General features: G+C 37.9%; 1 protein-coding gene across 9 annotated transcripts in view; it reads right to left on the minus strand.

The window, feature by feature from the left end:
• The window catches only part of RBMS3 (RNA binding motif single stranded interacting protein 3), a 623,271-nt gene that overhangs the window by 48,230 nt on the left and 557,351 nt on the right, over positions 1-17,690 (minus strand). For 6 of the 9 annotated variants that reach the window (XM_036031516.1, XM_036031512.1, XM_036031513.1 and 3 more), the window contains 2 exons: positions 16,727-16,837; positions 9,120-9,167 (listed from right to left, as the gene is read on the minus strand). In XM_036031516.1, coding sequence (XP_035887409.1) covers positions 9,120-9,167; positions 16,727-16,837 — 159 coding nt within the window. The remainder of the gene's footprint in view (positions 1-9,119; positions 9,168-16,726; positions 16,838-17,690) is intronic. The other 3 variants (XM_036031515.1, XM_036031514.1, XM_028518001.2) reach the window with 1 other exon arrangement.

A 17,690-nucleotide genomic window follows, 5' to 3' on the forward strand; every position in this document is an offset into this window, starting at 1 on the left:
GCTGTCCTGATAACCAAGGCCAGAAAGGGAAGTGAATTAAGTTATGTATTTTACATTGTCAGTTGAAAAGAAGTATATCCATTCATTTGGAGAGATACTGGCCTTGGCACTGAACTCAAGGAGAAATTCATCATTTGCTTCTTTACATAAGGAACATTGGGTAAAATAATGGACAATTACTTCCACTCTGGCATTGCAAAAAAGCTAATAACATTAAGTGTTTGTGTCATATACTATCCATCTAAGAAACAGAGGTTAAAACATTAAATTATAGCTCTGAGAAAGCAGCTAGAGGGCCGTGCAATCCTACGGTTCAGGTATTTTGCTTTCTGATAAACTAATTTGACACTCAGGGTGGAGAAATGTTAGCATGTCTGCCAGGCAGTATCTCTCCAGTATCAGACATCGCTAACGCGCCTTTGGCAAGTGCTGAACCATAGTCCATTCTCAACTGTATTCTCTGACAAGAACCTCAAGTGTCCACTTTGTGCTGTCGGTTAAAAAGGGAACCATGTGCCATCAGTATCAAACATGCTGATTCCTGCATGTACAATTAGCTTCCTTTAAAATCGGCCGTTGTCTTGAAAACACTTTTCTCCTGTTGCTATTATGTGGACACTGTCCTTGAAATGACTGAGGTACAAAGTGGAACCCGTGGCTGCGGTGGTGTGCTCTGAGGCCATGGCTGCCACTCACTGAGGGATCCTGCCTTTCCCTTTAAGGTGTGCAGTGCATCACCAAGTGGAGTTCTGCTCTGACTATGCCACAGAAGAGCAGTCATATCTCCAACCATCCCACACCTGCCCTGTGCAGTGTTTGGTCTCCAGACAAAACCAGGAAAGTTTCCCTTCACCTTCTAAGTGCAAAGCCAGAAGGCAGTACTCAGAAGCAGTGGCCCAGGGAATAACTGATCCGTAGAGAATAACTTCAGTGGACACTGATCAACCATCACCCCAACAAAAACACCAGCCTGGTAGTGTGACAAAGGTGTGAAATAGATTTTTACCACAAATCTGTTGAAATGATGAATCGTTTACATTTTCCCTAAATTTCTAAAAGTACAGAATTCTAAAGGCTGGCAAGAGAATATTAAACAAGATATATATTTGATTTTCCTGGTTGATAATCCTCTGTTGCTGATACATACAAATAAATCCCAGAAAACCAATATATGATGAACATTAAAAAAGTATAAATATATACTTAGTGCTTTAATAGTTTAGTACTGCAATCATACACACTGTACAAACTGAAATACTAAGAAATGTCTCAATCTTCATCTCAATCTCTCCCAACTCTATTTTTCTAATATTTCATCTGCCTTTTGAGAAATTAAAGAAAAACTCAAAAATTCTAACTTGAAAGGGAAAGCACTTTATGATTATTATAAAGAACGTCAGTAATAGCACTGATTTGGAATATTTATAAAAATACATTGATTAGAGCAGGGGCGGGCAAAGTACAGCCCAAAGGCCAAATTCAACTTGCTGCCTGTTTGTATAAATAAAGCTTTATTGGAGCATAACCATGCTCATTCATTTACACCCGGTCTGTGGTGGTTTTCCCCCTAGAAGACTGAGTCGAATGGTCATGATATAGACCTTATGGGGGTCAGAGCCCAAAATGTTTTCTATCTGGACCTTTACAGAAAAAAAAAGTGCTAGATTAGAAGTTAGGCATGGGATTTGTATCCTCCTAGCCCGTCTCTGCATCCCACCCCAATAAAAATGGGCTGAATAGCAGTGGTGTTTATTTGTTGGAGCCGTCTGTTGGCTTACACCTCCTCTGGTTATCGATTACTTGAACAGAGACAGAAAAATAGTGGTCCCTCAGCAAAGGCCTTTAAGACTTCATTTTTGTAAGGTGGGGAGCAATATAGATGTATCAGCAGGAACACAGTACCAGCATACACATGCCTATGTGTCAACGATTTGTGTAAATATCACGTACAAAGTCTCGTTCTGTGTTTAATGACAGTTCTTTATAACTCTGTCTTCTGTTAGATCCTATGCTCTTTGAAGGCAAGGAATGCAGCTGTTTTAGACCATCTAGCCTTGGTTCCTTGCACCATGACAGGAGCTCAGAAGATATTAGTTGAATGAATAATAAATAGAACCAAGTCCCCCTCATTCGAACTCATTAAAAAGAGAAAATCAATGAATTAGTGCACTTAAAGAAATGCAGTTTTGCAATCAAAGCAGATGCATAGCATGGTATTTGAACAAAGAAATGAAACTGATTTTCATGCATCACTTGTGGGAACACATAACTATGTCAAGTCTTCTACAGTAAATACAATTTAATGGCTAATTGTTGTTAATAGGAGGTACGAATGGTCCCAATTTTTAATTAAGAGATGGAAATCATTTGTAACTAGCTCATGGTCTTCATGCAAACAGAAGCTGTTTAGAGCTGGAAAAAAAGTTTTGTTCTTTGAAGTGATTTAAACGAGGCCCCTCCCCGCATCCAAATCTTGGGATAATTTTATAGAGTAATTCTTACCCAAGAAGAGGAAGTAGAACGATGGGCTTCAACCAAGTCTTTGGTAGAGCACCACTAATGCCAAATTAATGAGGCTTTCCAATGCAAAGTGATAATATGAACTGGCAAGCACAATGTGGAAAAACTGCATACTATTTTCACAGTGGATTTTACCTTAGCTTGGGCAAAATACTGCTGTGAAGGACTTCATTTTTAGAGTCTAATTTTCTGGCTAGATCAGGTGCTTAAGGACTTCATATTCAACCACACCGAGTGAAACTGTATTGTGGCTTGAGTCTATGTTTTCTGTGAAATTTTATTGTGACGTTGTACTGATAACACCGACTGTTTTCAACCTGCTTTAGCTGGTGTAGAGAGGACAGGGCAGAGAATGAATACGTGAACTCCTGGAAGTTCTGTGGGTTCCTCTCACGTGTGTTTGGGTCCTTTTCCAAACACAGATTCTAATTTTGAATTCTAAGGTTTTTTTAGAAAAGGAGAACAAATTTTGTTTTGAATTTGCTCTCTGTCAATAGTTTTTGCTTGACTTCATGATGACACCCTTCAAGGAAATCATGTTTGAAGCAACTGAGATAAAATTTCGACAACAAATTATTTGTAGTTTTCATGAAATCCAACTACGAAGAAAAAAAACACGGATGTCTTCGAGCAATTTTTCCCCTCAAATTTGCTTAGAATAGGAAGATCGTTTACAGAGTTGTAATTGTTCTGGGAAAGAAACACTACAAGAGAACAGGCTATTGATTTTGCATGAAAATGTGGGGAGTTGCAACCTCTGTCTTCCGTTCTTGAAATGAGCCAGACAAGGTGTAGCTGAGACTCTGACAAGGAGAGGTGACTTCAGGGAAACCAATCAAGGGCCCCCATTTCCCAAATTTCAGCCACTTCCTTTTGGACATCACCACTCTTGCCTTAGCTCTATTCTTCCAGAATTACTATTTCTTTAAAAAATGTATTAACTGTTTAATTATTTACCTTAGATTTTTCCTAAGCAAAGTATTCCTTAAGCCATGTATTTAGTGAACTTACTCTGTGTTATTCATACTTACATGAAAGTAACTATGCAGCTACTGAAATAAAAATAAAATGTTTGGGTCTCTGTACTCATGAATTAATTTTAAGTGTCAAGCTGATGCACAAATCACACCCTAAAAAACACTGATATGATACACTTTTGTGCTTGTAATTAAATCTATATTCCAAGTGTTCTGGAAATAACTTTATTCTTAAAAATTCTTTATTGTTTTTGTAACATGTTTCAGAAGTATATTCTATTAGTGAGCCCATATATTAGGGACATTCTTCCTGATGATCAGCCCTCATCTTATTAAGTCAAAAACCAAATAAAATAAAACAATTCCAGACATAAAAAATACCTCAGTTAAATGTCAGCTTATATTCACATTGCTTGATTTCCTTAACTTGTGTCACCTGCATCTCAAGTCTGCTTTGGCCACCTGATCCCATGATCTTGACTTTGCCAAGAAGTGGTTTATTATCCAAAAAATCTTACGTCCCATCGTTCTACTTCAGAACACTTCATACATTTCATTGGCATCTCTAATCCTCATCCTCCCTCTTTCTTCCCGTTTCTCGCCTCCTACTGCCCCTCTTGTCTCTTTCTGTTGATCCTGGAAACTATAGTTCATCACTCAGTCACCCCTTGCCAATATTATCATCAAACATGGCCCTTTCCTCACTTCCTGCAGTAAAACCTTAGCCTTGGATTAATCCACCTGTGTTACTTTCCAGCTACTGATCACTACTGTGGAAAATCAAACATCTGTACATATTGGTCTCACAAAAACCCATAGTCTGTAGCTTCAAATGGACCCCCCAGTTCTGACCTTCACACTTCCTGTGCATCCTGGTTCTCTTTCTTACTCCCTAGTTTTCCAAAGCTGGTTTTCTACCTGTCATCTCCCATTCGCTCTCAGAAGATGTCACTTAATATGTCACATAAAAACAAAGAGTATTCATCATGCAGGAAACCCTTTGGCTTCCTATTGCTACATTTACAAATGTGCATGCACATAGTTCATCCCTTCCTCCTGTCCTCCCACATTCCTGGAAGTGTCTAGCTTCCCTGGGGACCTTGTTCTATGAATCGCCCCCTTTATGAATTACATCGTGAAATTTTAAAACTCTTGTCCTTCTATGTCTATCGTTGTCTCTTACAATCTTTATTTCAGGCTCCTTGTATTTTTTTATTTTCCTTTGGCCAGTTTTATTTTCAAAGATCTTCCTACCTGTCTTTATTCTAAGGACATTCTCTAGATGATGTGACAATTCCAAGATAATAACTCCAAAATCCACTCGTAGCGATGAGCTATCTTCTGAGTTTCAATATATATATCAAAATATTTATTGATTTGCTCTATTTGGATGTCCCATAAACACTTCAAATTCAATAAGTACAACACTGAACTTGGCCTTTTTCCTGCCAAACTTGATTCTCTTTCCTCTTGTTTACATCCTTGGAAATGACATCTCAGGCCATTGAATTGACAGGAACTTCAAAGCTACCCTTAACTCTTCTCTCTCTTCTATCCTGGCATCCATTTATTTACTAAGTCATATATTCTACTTCTTTAATATGGCACACATTTGTCAACTTTCCATTCTCATTTCCACAACTTGAGCACAAGCCGACTTGATTTCATGCTTGGATTCCTGAGTTCTGGTCTACCTCTTCTAGTTCTGTCTCTCTCCATTGCATTTTCCCACTCTGTAGAGTGATCACATGACCTTCCAACTTAAAAACTTTTAGTGTGCCTCTATTGCCACTTACATAGAGTTCAAGTTATCATTTCTGTTGATACTGCTTCAGCTAACTTCTCCATACTCACATTCTCTTCTCCCCATCTCTCTTTATGTATCCCTGTCCTGTTGAACCATCTATAGTTCCTTGAATTTGTCATACCCTGCTGCTACCCAAGAGTCTGTGTATGTGCTGCCTCCTTGGTCTGAAACTTCTCTCTTTCAATTTAGTTTTTACTTATTAATTCCCATGTGTCCTTATTTCTCCATGGAGATGTTTCTTCCACTTTTTCTGACCTTTACTGTGTACTAGTTGTTTTTTCTTTGTGCCACCATAGCATCTTGTAACAAGAGTGATTAGTGTAGTTGTTACTACTAACATTTGAGCACTTATTTTATGTTAGGATCTTTTTTTTAAAATACCCACCTCTTATTTTCTTTTTTTCAAGATTTTATTTATTTATTTTTAGAGAGGGAAGGAAGGGAGAAAGAGAGAGAGAGGGAAACATCAATGTGTGGTTGCTGGGGTCCATGGCCTGCAACCCAGCCATGTGGCCTGACTGGGAATGGAACCTGCAATGCTGTGGTTTGTGGCCCGTGCTCAATCCTCTGAGCTATGCCAGCCAGGGAAGGATCTGTTTTAAACAAGCTATATCTTGTTTATTCTCACAACAATCATATTGGGTAATTATTATTAATTACTCAAATAAGTAATTTAAGCTACAGAGATGTTAAGTGACTTTCCAAAGTTCCTACAACTAGTAAGTTACACAAGTAGATTCTGAACTCAGGCATGTTATTGGAGAGTTTACAAACCTAAACATCAGAAGTGGAAGCTCTTAAAACACTGTGTTGGAATCACCTTTTGTATCTAACTTCCTAATTGAATCCTAGGGTTTTTTTAAAGATTTTATTTATTTATTTTTAGAGAGGGAAGAGGGGGAGAAAGAGAGAGAGAGAGAGAGAGAAACATCAATGTGTGGTTGCTGGGGGCTGTGGCCTGCAACCCAGGCATGTGCCCTGACTGGGAATCGAACCTGCAATGCTTTGGTTCGCAGCCCGCGCTCAATCCACTGAGCTACGCCAGCCAGGGCGAATCCTAGGTTCTTAGAGGAAAGTTGCATCCCTAGCAGCCAACACAGTAATGGCTGCTCCCAATAAATATTATTTGAATAAATTTTTAAAAGGTGACATATGATTCAGGGTAGAAAAGAGTTCTACAATCAGATCTACCCTGACCCAGCCTTAGTGTCGGCCATTGTGACATTTTGCACCAAGAATAACAAATGACTTGCTGTCATCTAATTGCCCACAGTTTCCTGTCTCTGTGAGTGTAACATACCCTGCTCCGTTTGCCCCCTGTACCTTTCCCACTCTCGTTCAGCTGGTCAACTCCTACGTGTTCCTCCAAATCCAGCTCAGCATTCGCTTTATTTTCACAGGTTTCCGATCTCCTTTTTAGATTCTAGGTTTTAATTCTACCCTACTTCACACATTTAAACATCATAAAAAACAAACAAACAACAATCGTAACATTAAATTAGACCATGTTTTTAAATCAGTGGTCTATTTTGTATTCATCCATGTATAACTGGTACTTGAGTGTAGTGCCTAACACTCAGAAGTTGTTCAACAAACATTGGATACATTGATTGAATGAAATTAGGGTTATGTCTCTGTAGATTATGAAGCAGATACTTCAACTCCAATACAGTATGATGCTTCAGTTTGTTCTGACACTGACAAACTATTGACTAGTATTAGAGTTGTCCATTATTGGCATATTAGGGCACCTAGGAAGGGACTTATATTAAAACACCTTTGCCTACTTTACTTTCCTGATTTGCCCAAGGGTTGGGCAAGGGATATTTCAATTTTTCAAAAATCACTCATGTTGTTCACACCAGACAATTTACAAATATTTTTAAAAGGCAAGTCTCCTTTCATTTAGAGGTAGCTAAATTGGCCAAAGAACTCTGTGCAAATTTATAAGATGTCAAACCACCCATTCAGTCTTCTCTGGGGAAAACAACTTTAAAATCCCCCAAATTGTTCTTTTTCCTGTCACTTCCATATTGGCTCCTTCATTTGTATTCCTCTGATGGTATCTTAGCACTTTTTAAAAATTCTTAATGACATCATATCTGGGCTTTCGAACTGCTCTATATGATTGCTCCTTCTTACTCCTTAAGCACACATGAAACTGCCAGATTACGTTTCTTACAGCACGACTTTGATTGAGTCATTTCTCTGCTCAGGAACTTCCAGTGGCAGCTGTCTGTGGCATAGGTGGGAACTCCAAGCCAGATGTTCTGCCTCAATGATATGCTACTAGCAAGTGCTTTTGACATTTTCATTGCTTTTTTTTTATTGTGTTCTTAAAAGTGAAATCAGGAAACCTAGTAAAGTTGCAGTGTGCGTATTTTTCTATTATTAATATTGATGCACTTTCAGGAGTAGATGCCTCTGGTTAAACGAAGATGCCATATATTAAACCACATGAAGGCTGTATTACATTAAGCAAAGTATGCTAAATGAAATAGGCACATTAAAAGGTGCTAGGTAATACACTTTGGGGAAAGATAAGTGACGTTTTAAGCGACAATTTATAGAGCTCTCCAAGAGGAGCAAAGTGACTTCACAACTGAAAGCTGAGTCACTATTTCACAGTTGAACTTGTAAGATGCATGTTCAGCCGTGAGCACAATTAAGTAAGTTCGCAGGACATGAGGAAAGAATTACCCTTTGGATGCTGGGTCAAGCAAACCATGTAGCCAAGAACATGGTGTTCCCTGCTTCAAAACAGTGGCCCGACTCTACTGACTGATGGGCTCTTTCATTCTCTTTCTGGCTTTCATCTGTTGCTCTGTCTCTCCACTGCCTTTCTTGCTTGGGGTTTAATGTCCTCATCATCTAACACATGAAAGGATCAAAGAGTTCAAAGCTCTTCAGGCTGCCAGTATTTTATTTAGTTTAAAAAAATCAACAAAAATGAAAAACGGTGCCCATTTTTCTCTTCGCAGGAAACCAAAATTCAAAGTTAAGAAAGCGCAAGATCCCTGAAGTCCAAAATAAAAACCCACCTTTTCACATACATATACTCTATTATAAACTGCACCACCAAATTTTATGAAACAACTTAAATATTGCTAAGTAAAATCCTCAAGATACTAACATATGCCGAAATCAATCTCTGCTACTTTGCTGTACAAGTGGAACATTGGAAGCTTCTCTTTCAATATCCCAAATACCATTTTTGGAACAAATCTGAAGTTTTGATTCATTCAACAAACAATTGCGTTGAGCACCTACTATGGGTGAGACACTAGGCTGTGTGCTGAGCAAGCAAAATGGGATGATTTCTGATTTCAGAAGAATTCTAGTCTCTAAAGCAGTGCTTCTCAAACTAGTTTTTTAAATTAATCTGTGCCCTCCTTTATAAACGTAAATATCCATTTCTTCCATAAATCTCTTATCAACAAATCTTCCATTTCTCAGAAATTGCAATGAACCCTTCTAACCTTGAGAACCACCGATACACACAACATAGACTCTACGTTCTGCGTATCCTTAACAGACCAAATGTCTTTGAGCTTTTACTTTTTATTACAAAACCAACATAATTATTTTCCATATACAAAGTTGGACTGGAATATGAAATGCACTTTTTTGAACAATGTTCTGCCTACCTCCTCACACGCCCCTACTCCCTGCCCCAGAACTAAAATTTAAATTCCTTGCACCCGGCCCTGTTGAGAATCACTGCTTTAAAGAGTTTTGGGAAAAAAAAAAAAAAAAACAGGCAACCTCCATCTCTCCCCACCAATCAAGTCTGAAAGGAATTAGAATTTTCCTACCTGACACAACAGCTGGTGGAGTATCATAATCCTGTCTTGGGACTGAATCTTTGAATGAGAAGAGCATGAGAAAGAATGCAATGAAGTACAAAAGAAAATAAAATAGAATCTTAGCTCTACAACTTGGAAGTGCCCACTGTATGTCACGTGGTGGCCTAAGCCCCCTACCTTCAAGCTTGTGAGGCACTGTGACCCCCATCTAGTTTACAGTTGATACAATGGTCCCCACAACCACCACACTGAATACAGGGTTAGGCCCCGTGTGACTCGCTAGGACAGGAGAGCCTGTACCAGAACACTGTCATCTTCTGTAGTCTCTCATTATTTTGGTCACTTTCACAGGGTAACAACGTGAAATTTGAACCCTCTCTGGCTGACCCAAAAGTTCTACAAGGCAGGCCACATCTGGAAAGAGCCGAGAATATGAAACAAAGTCCTGGAGATAAAAATAAAGAATGGAAAATTTAAAAGAGATAAATAATAAAAAAAAAACTGCACATTTCCATACTGTATGGGGGCTGATGCATTTTGATCACTCAGCTCCACTCTGATCCCAGTGGCTGTCGGTCAAGGCCACGGAGCTTTGTGTGCTGGAACAGTGAGAGCAGAGACAGAACAGAATCTATTCAACAGATGAATGCTGTCTTCTCGCAAAGTGTCATAGTACTGGAGGTGGCAAATAGTAGGGCACAACTAATTAAAGTACATGGCATCCATTAAAAAATTTGGGGTTATATGGGACCAAATACATCTGCCTTTTTTTGAAAATGAAAGAGAACTTTGGCTTAATACAATTTCTTTAGCCAGAGGTCTAAAAAAAGGAATTTGGGTTTGGCCTATGGACCAAAGCCCCCACTTTTAGAAATGTAAAGTTCTAATCCAGCCCCAATACCCCTTGGATGTGTAAATTACACCCTTGGAGGTGTAAATTGTATAAAAGGACCAAATATTGCTTACATTCAAATAAGCTGCCAAAACATGATTAAATGTATGCTCTGAGTGACGCTTATTTCATTTATATAATCATTATTTCTTTAAAAAAAAAACGAAGACCTCAGACTTCATTTTTCTATTGACTTGAAAACTTCATTTGGACTACCAGAAATTTCTCCATTTAATCTCCTTGCCACAAGAGGACAATGTTAAAAACATCAACATTACAAGGTACTTTGACCAGCAAAAGCAAACATTGATCAAAGATTCAAAAGCAAATAAACCTTAGACATGAGTTATTTTGTTTCTCACAACAGGTATGTGAACTAGTGAGTTGATTATAATACCCAAAGCTACAATAAGTAGAATCATTTTTAAAGGGTCTACAAATATTTATTAATAGTGATAGCAATTCCTAGTGCTTTTTAAATAACTGCAATCATACATTATTACTACCAACAAAAAGTTAATTTTAAGACCATGCCACTAGTCATTTTTCCAAATATATTTCATAATATTTAAAAATAAATAATAAAGTAAATCATACTTATTGTTGTATACTTGGAGAATGTAGAAAAATATAATAATTAAAATATAAATCATTCCTAATCCCATAATCCAGAAATAAACCGCATTTGTTGTATTTCTTACAGCCTTACTTCGTATATATTTTTTCTTATTTGTTACTATACTCCACACATGCAAATTTACACCCTGCTCTTTTGACTAAAAATTATACATAATCCTTTCCTATTCATTTTAAATTCTTAAAGCCTCATGGAGTGTTACATTTTAATGCATGGATGGCTTATGGTTTACTTAATCATTCCTCTTTATTAGACATTATAAAAACAGTACCTTGAATAGTTTTAAGGTATAAAGGCTTTTCTGCTATTTTAGAATATTTTCATAGAATAGCTTCTAACACCAAAACTTATTGGTCACTCAGTAGAGCTGCTTTGAAGCAACTTGACTATCCACCATGTTGTCCAATTGGGACTTTTACAAGTTTAGATTCTTATCATCGCATATTGAGAATGTTTATTTTTTATACTTTCATCAGTGATGTGTATTGTTTTTAGAACTTTAATGGGTCATGTGTGTATGTCTCTGTGTGTATTTGACTAAATGACTATCTGCATTGTATTTTTCATTTTTCTTGGCATTCTATTTCCTCCTTTCTCAACCATCTATTTATGTTCTTTTATCTGTTGAGCTTTTGCATTTTTGTTCTAGTTTTTTGAAATCAGAATCCATTTTTAAACAGCAAAACCGTAATATTTGCACTTAAACTTTCATAATACTACACTTTCACTTAATGCCTATTTTTTACTGTTTAAAGACTACCTTCAAAGTTTATTTATCTTACAATAAGAGTTAACAAAATGTGAAGACTGTTTCCTTTTATCTATATTTTTGGTCTTGTACTTGACCATTTTTTAATTAACTGACACTTTTTCCTCGAAGACCATTTAAGAAGACATACTCATTACCATTTATGAATTTACAATATTATTTCCTAGTCATGAGTCCATTTAGGATTGTGCAATGCACTTCATTATTTTTATTTCTAATACTCGTATTCATACCTAATAAGTGTGACAAGACAATCTCTAAGGAAAATGAGTAATTCAGAATTTTCACCAGATACTGTCAGAATGTTTGAGTAATAAAGAAGGAATGGTGTGTGGCTGAAAAAAAAAATCAGAGAACTATGGGGAACAAATGGAGTACAATTATAAGGTTATCTTGGCGAGTGGCTATGGTTACACCATGCGAACCCAGTGAGGTCACAAATCACCAGTGGTTTGGAGAACACAAACAGAGCTGCCGATAAGGAGCCTGCAGAACAAAAACTTTTTCTTTCTTTCCACACACTGCGGTGACATTGTAAGCCACTGGGTGACCACCGACCGAACAAAAGAAAAGGAGATAAGAAACTTGTAAAGCAAGATTGTCATGCAATCTGGAGGTTCTCCTAACATGGTAGAATCCCCAGTGGCTTCTGCTAAAGCTTACAAGAAAGTAGTAAGACATTACGGTTATCAGGGCTTTGGTTCTATCCAGGGACTCCTGTGACAAAAAATAAACAAAAAAGTGGAAAAGCTAGAAAATTCTTCAAGGTCAGCAGAGCCTTGGAATAAAACGGTTACACTGCTTGCATAAAATTCATTTCTCTTAAGGGCTGAAGATTCTGTCTAGCTTAAAAATAGGTAGAGAGTTAAACAACAAGTACTTGAGGTGGCAAATGGTAGAGAAAGGTTAATTAAATCACATGGTATCCGTTTCAAAACTGGGGGTTGAAAGGGACCATATATATCTAATTTTATGAAGATGAAAAAGAGACTTGTCTGCATATACTCCTTTCCCCAGGGATCTTAGAAAGGAAAGTGGGACCTGGCCCATGGCCTAAGGCCCTCCCTTCTGACACTGGAAAATTCCAGTCTAGTGCCAACTCCCCATTAGCGCCGACAACTACTGCCTTTAGAATGTTCACTGGATTTCTCTCTACTTCTGCCCCTAGACCCTATTTCTGGAGTTGAGGCCACTGTCTTAAGCTTGAGTTGTCACTGCTCACACCTTGTTTTGTACAATTTCAGTGAGCTTAGATGTCTGAGAGCTTCTGAAAAGTTACTGGTAAGAGAGAGACATGCTGGGATAACTTTAGATTGACTGGCTGTGACAACAAGGTGGAGAATGGATTGGAACCAATTGAGACAGGAAGCAGGAAGAATAGTTAGGAGACTATTATAATTAATCAAATGAGGTCCATGGCACAGAGGCTAGAAATGTGGAGGAAGGGATGTATTTGACAAATGTCTATGAGACAGAATTGGTGGGAATTGAAAAGTAATTGCATATGGTGGTGAGGAAGAAGGAAAGAACCTAGACTGAGTGCTAGGTGTAGCGTTTGACTAACAGGGCAAATGGTGATGGATATGGCTCGAGAGGAAATAAAAAGCAGGAACATATATATAAGAGGAAGGGGAGGAAGCAGTGGGGAGGAAGCTTGGGGAAGCTAACGTGAGTAGTTTGGGTCATGCTGACCTAGAGATATCAGAAGGAGAGTTACATGAGATAGTTAGCAAGTAGTTAGACAAATGGGTCTACAATTTTAAGATGAAGTTAGTGTTGAGGACTCCGATTTAGGAGTGTTTGGCATAGCAAGCAGAGTTCCAAATCATGAAAGTGGATGACATTGTTAAGGAAATCACGTATTAATGAGAAGTGAAGACATGAAAGCCTGTCTTAGCAGCCTGTGAAAGACAAGAAGCAAGGGCCAGAGGGGTCTCAGGAGACCTAGGAAATCCTTGGTCAGGGCTCACAATCTGAGAGCTTTGGGGACCAACTGGGCTCCATATTCGAATATAGGAAAATTTTCCATTAAGATCCAAATATTTGGTTTATCGTAAACAACTGGAAGATGAGGCCGCCCCAGGTCCGTATGCCTATGTAGCAATAGCAGGCTGGAGTTGAGTAGTGGCTGCCTTCCTTAGATGTGGCATCGTGTTCCAGGCTGCCCAGGGCGCCACCTCCTAGTTCATTCAACACTCAGAGATGTTGTTAGCATTGCATTAAAAATATATGTAATTTAAATATAATCTTCAAAATTACTTATATTTATAGTACATGACAGACCAGATTTGATTATATATTTCTAGGGTTTGTTGCATAAACTCAGCCAACTTTTATTCATTAATGTGACTTGGCTGGCCTCCAGGAACTTTCTGGATTTACAGCCCTGGAAGAGTGTGTTAGACGCTAAGGAAGTGGAAATGTAAAAGAAATAAGGTATGCCAAATGAAATACAGCAGGCCAGTGAGTTGTGTGCTGTGGACTTGATAATTTCCTACATTCCTTCTGGTGACTTGGATTAGATTCCCACCGGTTCGAGGCCACTGAAGATAGGCGGGTAAGGACCGCTTGTGTGATAAGCATCTATGAGGTTTCACATTGTATTAAGTATGTCACATATATCATTCCATTTAACACTGGCAACTTTCCTGGAATGTAAATATTATTTTTCCTACCTTGTGGAAAGGAAATACAAGTTCAGAGAGGTTAAATAACCTGCCTAAACATGCATAGCTAATAAGGAGCCGAGCCAGACTTGAACTCGCTCAAGTTTGATTCCAGCTTCCTCTGTTCTTTCCGTGACAACAGACCACCTTCCCAGCAGTGATAAAGTGTGTTGAAATGATGCAATAGGAGGGAACATTTGATAGCCACTCCAAATATGGATCAAAAATTCACATAAAATGGATCTAGGATGCCACATTAAAGTATAAGAGTGACAGATCAAGAAATATATATAACAGTATTCTGGACACTAAGCATAGTGCTATTTTGTTGAATAAATCAACAAGGTAATATTGCTTTCTCTCTTCCTTTCCAGAGCCTCATGAAATTTTATTCCTTTGCAAAACATTGATTTATACAAAGCTTATAATATACATAAGCATTTTTAGTGCAAATGTGAAGGGAGGAAAGATGGAAAAATATGCTACAGGAAATTTGGTATTAAAAATAAGGCATATGCTTAAAACTTTTGCTAAGAACAGGAGAGAGTGCACATCATTTTTAAACACTTTGGCTATTGCCAGCTGGGTAAAAATTGTGGTCTTGTATAAATGTGTCCTTGTTGAAAACGCTCAAATGCTAATTGCAATATATCTTGTTGAACCAATAACTATTATAATTCTAAATCTGTTCTGTATATTTTAGTTTATTTTTCAATTCCCTAAAGGATGCAGCCATAATCTGAGTTAAACTTAGCTCTTACATTTTTTCCAGTTTGCAAATTCAAACTTCAGCAAGTCAGCTGGCTTTGCTTTTGATTCAAATGAGTAGGATTTATAAAGTGTTTCTTGCTAGGCTTTGCATTATAACTCCCTCTTTTATCAGATTCCAGATTGTTATTCAATATAATAAGCTTGCAATACTTCACTTATTGAGAATTTATGATCCTTTAAGGAGATTAAGGCCAATACAAAGGGAAATCAATAGCGGGCACATGAGAAACTTCAGGTCTCCCTACACTGTTCACGGGGTCTGTTTTGCTCATACATGAGCAAGTGACTACAAACAATCCTTATACATTGCTAAAAGCTCTGGAAATATTATCTTCAAGTTCTATCTCCCTGATGACAGTTAGCTCTGCCACAGTGGAGAGTTAAATGTCTTCTTAGACATGACTTTTAAATGTCTATGTCAGAGACCTAAGGATTCCTTTGACCCAGCTCAAGCCTTCAGACAGGTACAGGATCATCAACTGCTTTTTATAGATTTAGCAATGGAGGCCTTAGAGATTGGTACTTTGTTTATGCCAATATAACTAAATTTCTCTGTTGAAACAAAGTGGCCCTTTCCGTTAGGTATATGGACTTTCTTCTGATTTAGAGCAGATTACTGAGGCCTCGGTGGACATGTCAGAAACTTCTTATATTCTAAAAAAGCCTACGTGGCAAGCCAGCCATTGCTTTAAGGTTAAAATTTACAATATGAAGCTAGTGTACATAGTATATGAAGATATTTGGAGATGACATCAGCACAGGAGGGATGACTATGAGACATATAGGCTTAAAGACATATAAACATGTAGTCAAAGGGGCCCCACCCATCACGTTCAGTACTTCGACTAGACAGAGAGGGAAATTGAGGCTGGAAGACATTATTTCCCCCAGGACAGATGGAAACAGCGGGGCTCAGTCAAGATTTGAGTCTAGGTTCCTGACTATAAGTCCACTGTTCTTTGTGTAACACTTAAGCTGCCTCAATAAAAAGAACGTATCTTCTTCCTTCTACCTCTTTAAAAATAACAAAACGCCTGCCTTCACAGTTACAAAAATAAAAACTGTTAACAGTTCTCTATAATGGTACTAACAAAGGTGCAGGTTGTAGTAAACATGTGCCTTCTTGATTAGTTGGGGAATTGTCTTTCAACAGATTTAAAAACAAACAAACAAAAAGTTTTACTAATGATTTCAAATGCCTCATTGATATAAAATCAAGGCTGGGGTAGGCATTTTTCAGCATACTTTTGTTCTTTAAGGAAAAATAATGGCTAGTCAAAAAATACGCCAGCTTATTTTTTAAAAAGGATCAAGTACATTCGATTCCTGTCCTATTTTTCGACATCATTGATGTCAATACATTCAAAGGCAAGATGAAAAGATCTCGATTATGCCAGGCTCTCAATTCCTTTTTACTGACTTAAACATTGAAAATAAATAAAAAGCCCTGCATATTAGTCATAGCCCAGGTCGGCCGCTCACCTGTGAGTAACCTGGGGATGATATATTAGCTGAAGTGGTAAGCATCTGGGAAAAGAATATTAGGCTCAAGTGTATTAAGTTACAAGGTCTAGATTTGCAGGTGCATGCATAAAAACACTTTTCCAAAAACAGACATTATACCTGGTGCATTGTGACTTGAGAACAAGAAGTAACTCCCATTTAAATGCCACACAGCACAACCTTCAGGGTTGTCGATGGGAGAAAACATGTCCCGGGATCGAATGTGCATGCAGAAAGCAGCTTGTTCCTACTGGAACCTGAAAGGTGTGTTAGTCGAAGGTACAGAACCAGTTCTGCTGATAATGCTAGTGAAGAGAGAGTGTTTCATCTTACTGAAGAAGTCTAAGAAAATGAGACCGAACAAACTCTTCAGCTCACCGTTCCTGTTGTGCCCAACGAAAGGTGGTTCATCTGTTGTGTCAGGGGGCCCATCATGTTTGCTGGCTGCATGGACATGGGATGGTCCATCGTCGGCGTGATCACAGCACCCTGGAAGCACATACAATGCCCATCTGAAAATATGCTCCACAAGGGAGAAAAATTTTAAAACAATTAAACAGTAAACTGTGTTAACATCCAATCTGTTTATATTTTATGGAAAAGGCTAAATGCAACCATGTATAATTTTTACATCCATCCATATCATCTTCTGTTCATCTATATATATAGCATTAGTGACCCCCTTTCCTCTGATGTGACTGATCTGTGATGTGTCAAGCATGCCTGCTATTTACAATTCCAATCCTTAAGGTAGGATGTATTCCAACATACCGTATGCATTCCCTTTCTCATTGTTCTCAATACACATTTCTCTGCATAAAGAGAGATTTCCCTTTCTCTCCAGTTTTTATGGATATTGAGTAAAACTTTTGGTTTATGCCATTTATCCAGGATTTACATGGATAAATGTAATTTTGAACACCCTCAATACAATCTACCACTGGGATGATAAGGCTGGACCAGATGGGTTCCTTGACTGGATCTCTTTGAAGGACATATTAAAATCTAATATAAGTGCTATAAAAGTTAAAGTGACTACTTCCCATGATTTTAAATTTAAATATTTTGACCTACTTTCATTCTCTCTTTGCTTCTGACACAAGACTGAAGGAGACTAAACCGTTCAAAGCTGGTCAAACACAACATTGCTAAAAATTTTTTTAAATGTAAAAATGTCCAGTATTTCATCAGGTGTTATGAAAAGCCTGCTTCTAGAACATGCTTTTTGACTTATTTTAACTGTTGGAATGCAAAAAAACAACCCCAGACACTCAAAACAACATCTGTCTGTATATAAAGTGTCACAAGGCTACTGAAGCAGAGTCAGGCTTTGCACCCTCCC

The sequence above is a fragment of the Phyllostomus discolor genome, chromosome 7, assembly GCF_004126475.2.
Source record: "Phyllostomus discolor isolate MPI-MPIP mPhyDis1 chromosome 7, mPhyDis1.pri.v3, whole genome shotgun sequence".
Classification (NCBI taxonomy): domain Eukaryota; kingdom Metazoa; phylum Chordata; class Mammalia; order Chiroptera; family Phyllostomidae; genus Phyllostomus; species Phyllostomus discolor.